This window comes from Citrus sinensis, chromosome 8 (genome assembly GCF_022201045.2).
Source record: "Citrus sinensis cultivar Valencia sweet orange chromosome 8, DVS_A1.0, whole genome shotgun sequence".
NCBI lineage: Eukaryota > Viridiplantae > Streptophyta > Magnoliopsida > Sapindales > Rutaceae > Citrus > Citrus sinensis.
The window spans coordinates 17,532,477-17,542,537 of NC_068563.1; the positions used below are offsets into that span (position 1 = coordinate 17,532,477).

Consider the following 10,061-nt stretch of genomic DNA (forward strand, 5'->3'; position numbering starts at 1 on the left):
CCCGCGATTGAGAGGTTTTGGTGGGCGGATTTGGGTGGATTTGGGGGTACCATTGCCATCCCATTATCGTGTAAAAGGGTACGGTGTTCGGTTTGATTTTTGCCAAACTGAACTGAACCAAGATACTCGATTTAGTTCGGTTTGATTTAACTAGCAGACATCAAATGGTTTGGATTTAATGCACCGAACGGTTTATGTTCGGTTCGACTCCAAAACTGAACTAGATGCACAAACCGCTCAGTTCATGCAATTGTGTTTTGTCTTTACAATTTGATCCGATCCTACTTTTGGCTCGACTGACCCAACCCTAATTTTTTGGGATTTAACTCGAATATTCGAGTCTTGAGTCGGGTTCGGACCAAAATTTTTAGGTCCGAACACATTTCGGGTTAGGGTCGGGCTTAAGCTGACCCGACCCGACCCTATTTCAAAAAAAAAAAAAACTTACATTTTTTAAACACGCACGCAACACAGATCAGTGTATCTGCAATTCTACATCACACTCGCACGCTTCACTCTTCAGTAAATCAGTACACCACATACACTTACACAAATTCACAATGCACAAAAGCAATCAGTGACAAAACCCTAAGTCAGCCACTCAGCCGCCATCCCATCAGCCAGCATCGTGACCGTCAGCCACACGCCAGCCAACGACCATCCAATCAGTCGCGAACTGTCTCCACTCTCCATTTATCTCCCTCTCGCCTGCTACCTGCAACCTGCTCCATCTCCAATCGCAATCAGCTGCACGACGCTGCGACGTGAACCAGCCGCCCTTTGTCGTCGTCCTGCCGCGTCCGCCTGCCAGCCAACGCACACGTTCAGCTACGCACATGTTCTGTCGCCGGCATTAGCTATTTAGCTTTGGTAATTTTAATTTCACAAATATTAATTAATGTTTTTCATTGAAGCTTATAATTGAATTTATAATTTTAGCTAAATATATTTATGTTAATTAATTAATTATGTAGTTCCTGTAAATATTATATTGTGCCTAAATATAAGGTTTATTTAATTATTATGTTGTAATTGTAAATTAAGTTTAATCATATCTTAAATTTATAATTTCATAAATATTGATTAATTTTTTTCATTTAAGCTTATAAATTAATTTATAATTTTAGCTAAATTAATTTATAATTAATTATTGAATTAAGGCACATGCATAGGAGAAAATATTAAAATAACATGAATATAAAATAAAGTATTAAAAAATAATTTAACGTTAAAATAAATATGGTCCTAATTGCCGGTTCTATGAAAATTATTTTGGTAGGGTCGGGTCGGGCCCGACGTAATTGTGTTTTGGGGGGGGAGGGGGGGGAAGCGGCCCTGCTCTAAGTCCCCAAATGACGGAACATAAATTCCCAACTCTTTAACTCCACCACTAACTACTAAGCAGCTCTCCAGTGGCAGCCTCTATCCCTCTGCCTCACCAGCCCCTCTCCGTCAAGTCTCAGGAGCACGCATACCCGCAGCAGCAGCTCACGAAGCAGCAGCCCAGCACGGCAGCACCAGGCCACCAGCAGCCCCTCTCTACACGTGCTCAGTCTCTCTCTCCGTCTTCGGTCACTTTCTCACCCTCCGGTCTCAACTTTTGCCGTCGCAGCATCTTCAGTTGTTCACATCGCGCCAGCCGCCGGAGACAGTGAGTTTAGCCTTCTTTTTTTACTTATTATGTTTTAATTTTTTATTAATTTTTTTCCTGAGTTAAATTAGTCAAATTAATTACTCTTTTGAGCTGTGATTAATAATTTGATTAATAATTAAATTAGTCAAATTAATGCAAACCAAGATTGTGTCACCACCTTGGCTTTTTATTTGCTTTAAATTTGGCTCCAGCGTCTTACAGACAACCCAATGGGGTTGAAAATTAGTTTGATAGTTTCTGTTGGTCCCCAGTGTGGAAATTGCAATTCAATGAGGGCCATGTTGATTGATTTCTAGTACTGTACTGTTTTCCATTATTGCTTACTTTCTGTGTCCTTATGCTGCTGTCAATGTGAAGCAAATTTTTTGGGTTCCTGAGATGATAGTTTGTGACAATTTTATCTTTTTTACATGTAGTTTAGGGCAATATTTTGACTGGTTGGATTAGATAATCTACTTTTCCCTGATTGAAGTCTAACTTATCAACTTGATGACATTTGGGTCCCTTCTTTTGGAGCATATGCATATATCTCCATAGCTACCATTTCCTGTATTTGGGGAAAATGCAAAAAGGGTTAGTTTGTGTTATTGCAATTTGCATAATGATTTTTAGTGTAGAAAATTAGAAATATGTGAAGTTTCTTTTTGTAATTTGTTACAGTCTAAATGGTTACTTCTAGAGAAAATAGAGAACTAAACTGAACTGAACCAGAAATATTTTGGTTCTGTTCTACTGTTCGGTTCGGCTTCAGCTGTCATTATTTAAAACGCATGGGTTTCGGTTAGGTTCGGAACTGCCCAATTACATAAAATACTCATACTGCCGATACTAAGGTTGAAACCTGATAGCATCCTGAACTGAAATTGACAACAGGACTTTCAATCTGAAATGATCTGAAATTTAAATCCGATCCGAATTTGGGGTTTGAGCTACGAACCCGATTGCATTGAATTCTCCAACATGAATGGGTTGGAATCCAAACCGAAACCTGAACATCCCGAACTGAAACCCGATTCGCCCACCCTACCAAAAGAATTGGAGGAAATTAAATTCAACGATTAGCGGGAAAAAAAACTAGTAAACATAATTGATTTCACTCAAATAATCATATCTGATCCGAACCGAAGTGAACAGTTTGGATCGGAAGCTAAATAAAATGATAAAAGAAAATAAAGAAACAAAATCTTAAAAATTAAAAGTAAATCACCTAATTGCCAATTGCTATCTCGGCTCACTGAAAACCCAAACATACAACACTAAGTTGGTCCAAAATCAGTCCAATCTCAATTACCACCAGCACCACAACCAAGCCACTGTGCCAACACCAAGCACAGGCAGCTCCATCTGAAATGATCTGAAATTTAAATCCGAACCGAATTTTGGGTTTGAGCTATGAACCCGATTGCATTGAATTCTCCAACATGAATGGGTTGAAACCCAAACCGAAACCTGAACAACCCGGATTGAAACCCGATTTGCCCACCCTACCAAAAGGATTGGAGGAAATTAAATTCAACGATTAGTAGGAAAAAAACTAGTAAAAATAATTGATTTCAATCAAATAATCGGATCTGATGCGAACCGAAGTGAACAGTTCGGATCGGAAGCTAAATAAAATGATAAAAGAAAATAAAGAAGCAAAATCTTAAAAATTTAAAGCAAATCACCTAATTGCCAATTGCTATCTTGGCTCAGTGAAACCCAAACACATACAACACTAAGTTGGTCCAAAATCAGTCCAATCTCAATTATCACCAGCACCACAACAAGCCACTGTGCCAACACCAAGCACAGGCAGCTCCATCACAACTGTGAATGCTCCGGCTCAGCTCAACCAAGTCTTGAAATAGGGACTCGAAAGATAAATAGCTAGGGTTTACTTAGTTCTGGGTCAACTCGGCCCACCTTCGTTTTTATTAGATCACCAATCAGAGATTTTGATGTCTCGATTTTGAAAAGCTTTTATAAGCAATTTGTGGGGGACAGAAAATGAAATAAGATGTTTCTTGTTTGTGAATTGAACTGAGAAAACTAAAGTGAAACTGAACTGTGAGTGGTCCATTGAAGCGGAGAAATGGAAATGTCGTATCCATCAACTCCTCGCTGGAACATCGAGCGTCCTTTCCTTACTGGCCGCTTCCACCAGGTCAGGAATCAATTTTCACTAATAATGAGCTGTCACATTATGATTGGTTGCTACACTTTCATTTTTCATTAATGCAGGAAACTAAAGCTGCCTCTCGTTTTGCCGATTCCTTCAGGTAATTTTATTATAAGGAGGTGCACTTTCTTTTTCCCATAAAATTTTGGTTTAAATTAATAAAATATTTTATTTATTATTTATCTTGTATTCTTTGGAGCAGTAACAATGGAGCTGAAATGGCCATAGGCTGTTATGACGCTGGAGTGCAGGTAATTCTTGGTAATGAAATGATTTTTTATAATTTATTTTATTGTAGATTAATTGCCAGCTCATGTTAAAAAAAGGAAACAAAACTGCAGGAACTTCTTGTGATAGATGATTTGCTCTCAGCTTTGGTTGGAATTGAGGGACGATACATTTCGATTAAACGAAGAGTTAATCATGTTCATGGAAATGATACTTATGATTCTACTGTTACTTTTCAAGTCGATGCGTCCATGGATTTAGCTCTCCAAGTAAATACAAGAGTTATTTGTAATTTAATGAATGTAGCTGATGTGGCAGATGATGTTGGGATGTGCCATGAAGTGCAATGGTGGGTGATGACAAGATAGAGAACAAACTAATACATTGCACTTCATGATAGGGCCACGTTATCTGCCTCATCAGGTGGGATAGTGCTATTGTCTAACATTTTATTCGAGGAAGAGACGAGAAATTTTTGTGTTGCTTGGCGATGTAGGAAATGGCGAAACGGATATTTCCATTGTGTGAGAGCTTTGTTTTGACTGAGCAGTTTGTTGAGTCGAGATCTCAGTTTAAGAATGGCTTAGTTAATCATGCCTTTGCTGCCAGTCTCAGGGCTTTACTTCTCGTAATTTCCTTTTTTTTTCCCCTTTCAATTAATTGGATTTTTTTAATACATAAATTTTAATCACTTTTATGAAATATGTTACGTTGTTTATCAGGATTATGAGGCTATGGTAGCACAGCTTGAACACCAGTTTAGGCTTGGGAGACTTTCCATACAAGGATTGTGGTTTTACTGTCAGGTGTGTTTAGCTTGTTTTCAATGGATAGACCCTTTTTATTTTTTGGATTTCTGCTCAAATTTTCCTACCATGTTACGCAGCCCATGCTGGGGTCCATGCAAGCAGTATCAGCTGTGATACACAAGGCTTCAGCTAATAATTTTACAGGTTCTGCAGTTCTAAACCTTTTGCAAAGTCAGGTGAAAAACCTATTGACTAGCTTTCATTGCTGTTCTGCACTTGTGAGTTTGTTGTTTTCTTATTTTTTGGGTACTATTTGTTTCATCTGTAACTGATGTGGCTTTTATTGTATCCAGGCTAAAGCTATGGCCGGAGATAATACAGTTCGGTCATTGCTAGAAAAGATGACACAGTGTGCGAGCAATGCATATCTGGGCATATTAGAAAGGTATGTTTTGCCAGCCCATTACTATCATAATAGTTTCCTTGTAGGCATTCTAAAGGTTTTGCCTCATTCTGCTTTCAGACGCTTCTACTTTATGGATAGCCAACTTTACATTTTGCTTTAATAGCCTGTTATCCTGTTAAATCAGCATCTCTATTTCTAATTTAAGTTGCAGGTCTTACCTTCTCAGAATGAACAGCATTTTACAACTAGTTTTATCTCTTACCAGGAGTATCTATGCCTTTGAGCATCCAATTCTGTCTTTTTGCTATGTATTTTTGTGATTCACTCTTGTTCGTCCTCACTGAAGTTTAAATCACTAAAAATTTCAGGTGGGTCTATGAAGGAGTGATTGATGATCCTTATGGTGAGTTTTTCATTGCTGAGGACAAATCTCTCCTGAAGGTATGTTGAATTTGTTGTAATTGTGAATGAATTATACTTTTTGCTTTAAATAATCACAGTTAGTTTCTTTATTAGGAAAGTCTCACTCAGGATTATGATGCTAAGTACTGGAGGCAACGTTACAGCCTCAAGGATGGGATTCCAAGCTTCCTTGCAAATATAGCTGGTAAAATTTTGACCACGGGAAAATATCTAAATGTCATGAGAGAATGTGGTCACAGTGCTCAGGTTTTGTTTCTACCCACTATTCAATGTTACCGTGTTGCTTTCACAAAGGATTGTTTTTGTTCCCCTTTTCTCCTTGTGATTGCATTAGTACTTGTTGATGGGAGCATTATTGATAGGTCCCTACATCAGAGAATTCAAAGTTATTGAGTTTTGGCTCTAACCATCATTATCTGGAGTGTGTAAAAGTTGCATATGAATTTGCCAGTGGTGAACTCTTAAATCTTATCAAAGAAAGGGTAAGGATCAACAAATCATTACCGAATGGCAAATGTGTTTATTTCAGTGTGTTTAGTTCTCCTTATGTAACCGTCACTCTTGGCCTTAGTATCATGATACCCATTGTAATGATTTTTCCTATTCTTATTGTAGTATGATCTAATGGGAAAGCTACGGTCTATAAAGCGTTATCTACTTCTCGATCAGGTAAATTTATCTTTTAATCAGTAAACTTGTGGAAAAATTAATTATGTTCTGCCTGTTGTTGGATATAGGCCCCTAAGTTGAATTTTTGAATGAAATTGGACAGCTTTTTACTCATTACTTGATTTTAATATGATATTAAGACTATTATGTGCCAAAGATCAGACATATGACTTAGCAATTAGCATGGTGCTGGAAGCCCTAATGAAGGGGCTGTTGATCATTAGAGCAGTTGCCTAGTTTCCTGGAAGCACCAATGCAGATTGAACTTTTATGTTTTGTTCGTCGAATATTGGATGTTATATGCTACAGAATTTGATTACTTGATGGGGCTTTTTCCCACTATTTTTTAATAAGAAACTATAGAGTGTATTAACTGTCAAAGAAAAAAGAGTTACATAAAAAAAAAACCCCAAGAGGGTAGTTAGATTGCACTCTGGTTCTGGTGTTATGTCCGTATATGGGTAGGCTCTGTAGTCAGGCTTATGCCAGTTTCACCCAGGGTTTAAGCAGTGATTTATTCGTTCAAAATGCTTTGTTACATACATCAGTTTATCATTTCATTAATCGTATCTAAGATTTTAATATTGCCTGGTAGTTTCAATCCATAAACTATAGCACTGTAGCCTGTCTACCTTTTAGTGATTCAGTAAATATAAAGTCTGATCAGGACACCAGAGGGTGGAAAGCCAATATCATCATTTGTTTTCCTTTTTCATAAAGGGTGGAAGCATTGAGGTTCTCTGCAATGGCCTTCTCAGTCACACCTTTCTTGTTATGCCCGGAGGAGATTATCTTTTTGGTTGCTATCATTTTTTGTCAATCAATTGTAGTAATCTTTTATTTTTTCAGGGTGATTTTTTGGTTCATTTTATGGATATAGCTCGTGAGGAACTCATGAAACAGCTTGATGAGATTACTGTGGAAAAACTGCAGGTTTCCTCCACTCTCTTACTACCATATCAAGAGCATAACATCTCTATGTTTTTAATAAGTTAAAATATTGCCTAAAATAAGAAATTCGTAGACCTGGGTATAAATGACAGGTCTTAATGTATACTTTATTTTTTTTGGGGGATATGTAGTCTCTGCTAGACATTGCTCTGCGTTCCACTGCTGCAGCAGCAGATCCTTGTCATGAGGACCTAACATGTTCTGTCGTAAGTGACTAGCTCTAGCTGAAACTTTCAAATAAAATTTGCATTATATCATATGCAAGTGTGCAACCTTTTTGCTGCCAGGAGAGATCATCCTTGCTTAAAAGAATGGCCACACTCAAATTTGTTGAAATTAAGACTTCCTCTGATGGCGTGGATTTAGAGCAGCCAGTGAGCATTACTGGTCTTGAGACGTTTTCTTTAAGCTACAAGGTCTGTTCTTTTTCTTTCCCCTTTGAATATTTTCTCTTGGTTGAAGTAATGAAGTACATAGATTGTTAGAACATAATGCATATAATTTTGGTTATCTTCAAGCGAAACTACTTTCTGCCTTTAATTACTTGCAAATTTGTTGGTGATACTACTTTATATCAATTTGATTGTACAATATTTACAATATTTATTTTATTGTTAAATATTAGGCTATTGTCAATAATTTTTGTGTTTGGCTTGTTTATCAGGTCCAGTGGCCATTATCTATTGTTATATCAAGAAAAGCCCTAACAAAGTATCAGATGGTTTTTCGCTTACTTTTTCACTGTAAACATGTAGAGCGCCAGCTGTGTGGGGCTTGGCAAGTGCACCAAGTATGCGCTGCAATTTTTCTTATCTGGCCTGGATATTTTTTCTTGCCTTTTTGGGGCTTCTAATCCAGTTTCATTTTATCTGCGCAGGGAGCTCGTGCCTTTAACGCAAGTGGAACTGCTATCTCTAGATCATCTCTGCTCTGCCGCAGCATGCTTAAGTTTATTAATAGCCTTCTTCATTATTTGACATTTGAGGCATGTTTTATCTTTATCATCAATAGGAGTTTTCTTTAGAATACTGTCTGTTTTGGCCTTCCTAGCGTTCCAGTGCTTGTTCCCCCTATAAGCTCATTTTGGCCTTACCCCCCTTTATGCTCAAAATTTTGTTTCTCCTTTAATGATTAGATACTCAGTGTTCTACTCCAAACCCATTGGTTTCAGGTTCTTGAACCCAATTGGCATGTGATGCATAATAGACTTCAAACTGCAAAGAGCATAGATGAGGTAGGGCTTTATCAATTTGTTTTACTTGAATGACCTACGAATTTTCTGTCTTACATGTCTCCTCCTGAAACAGGTCATACAACATCATGATTTTTTCCTTGACAAGTGTCTCAGAGAATGCTTGCTTCATTTGCCTGATCTTCTCAAGGTTTGTTTTTGATCATATGCTTTTTAATTCTTTAATATCAACCTAGATTCCTTATTGAGTAAATGGAAGGAACAGATGGTCATGGATGCTGGATTAGAATATGTGAGGCAGGACAGAAGAATGTGGAAGATGTTGAGCTAATAGATCTCAATTGAAAAGCAGAACGAACAACTAGAAGAAATAGGCAATGGAAGTGACTACCTAACAGATATGTTTTTGGGAAAAGTAGTTGCATTCTGATAATACCCACTCCATTACATTCTTGGATGTAGGAGTCTTCGAGAATAATTTCCATCTTTCTTCTAATCCTTAATGTACGCTATTCGCATATGCTTGTGGATGTTTTAAAGCTAATATTAAAGTTGAGGATCATCGGGGCCTCTGAAATGTGTACATTCAGTCAAGTCCAAACTGTTTGCAGATATAAAATCAAATATGTTATTCATTGTTCAAATTTTAACTACTTTTGACCTGCAAGCCAGTTTTATGTTTGACAAACATAAGTGAATTAATTTTAAAATATTCCTGTGAAATGGAAAATTTTTAGGACTTTACAAAACCACATTTGAGAAGAATCATGATTGAAGAGGCTTAGAATATGTTTCCAGTTAGTGTGGTTTGTCGAGTTAACACTTATGATGCTTTCCAAATGCAGAAGGTGGAGAGGCTGAAATCATTGTGCCTGCAGTATGCGGCCGCAACTCAGTGGTTGATATCATCTTCTATTGACCTTCCCAAGCTAGAGGAACCATCTGATGGTTTTTCTGGGTCAGAAAAGTTCAAGCGATTGAAGTTAAGAAGCCTGTCTCAGGTACAAAAAGTTATGATCAGAGATGCAACAGTCACTGAATCAATCCTGTAAGTGGCTGCAGAACACTCAAACACTGACACACAAGCTACTCTTTTAAATTGCTGTCTTATTTGCATTAACATATTGCAGCAAATTTGAGAGGGAATTCAATAATGAGCTTCAGAGTTTGGGACCAATTTTGAGCAGTAGTTCCCAAGCAGAACCATATTTGACCCACCTTGCACAGTTGGTTCTTGGCGTTGGTTTTGACAAATGAATCAGATTTTTATTACTCCACTCTAATTTTATGATGCTGCTGCCGATAAATGAGTTGTAAATGCACCTGCCACATGGTTGGTTACATGAGGGTTGCCTTGTGTATGTTTTATCCGTCTCTCTGTCTCTCCCTTTTTTATTTTTACTTTTTTTGAGTGCCTGCTTCCTTTCATCTGTTCTGGTTGTGATTGTTGAAAAGAAACACAAAGTTTGAGTCGCTTAAGCTCGTATTGAGATTTTGGCAGTTTGGTGAAACGGCTTCAGTTGCACTTGGTCAAAACAGTCATCATATGGCATGTGTATGAATGTAACGTGCTTGAAGGTTGTAGCCAATTGATATGTTAGTGAAATTAATTGTACTTTTGTTTTTCA

At 37.5% G+C, this 10,061-nt stretch overlaps 1 protein-coding gene across 5 annotated transcripts; it reads left to right on the top strand.

Moving 5' to 3' along the window:
• The first annotated feature begins 484 nt into the window (after nt 1-484).
• LOC102625766 (gamma-tubulin complex component 2) lies at nt 485-10,061 on the top strand. Of its 5 annotated transcripts, none has more exons than XM_052431953.1 (23): nt 486-870; nt 1,280-1,651; nt 3,722-3,800; nt 3,878-3,915; nt 4,018-4,066; nt 4,157-4,312; nt 4,540-4,671; nt 4,766-4,849; nt 4,930-5,028; nt 5,146-5,237; nt 5,567-5,639; nt 5,715-5,867; nt 5,984-6,103; nt 6,237-6,290; nt 7,140-7,223; nt 7,373-7,447; nt 7,529-7,657; nt 7,906-8,031; nt 8,119-8,226; nt 8,413-8,475; nt 8,549-8,623; nt 9,279-9,481; nt 9,564-10,061. In XM_052431953.1, exons 3-23 carry the CDS (start codon nt 3,729-3,731, stop codon nt 9,688-9,690), a joined length of 2,112 nt encoding a protein of 703 aa, XP_052287913.1. In that variant the 5' UTR covers nt 486-870; nt 1,280-1,651; nt 3,722-3,728; the 3' UTR covers nt 9,691-10,061. The 5 variants fall into 5 exon arrangements, with proteins under 5 accessions (XP_052287918.1, XP_052287913.1, XP_052287916.1 ...); XM_052431956.1 differs by having other exon boundaries at nt 1,406-1,651; XM_052431958.1 differs by lacking the exons at nt 9,279-9,481; nt 9,564-10,061 and adding an exon at nt 8,699-9,264 and having other exon boundaries at nt 485-870.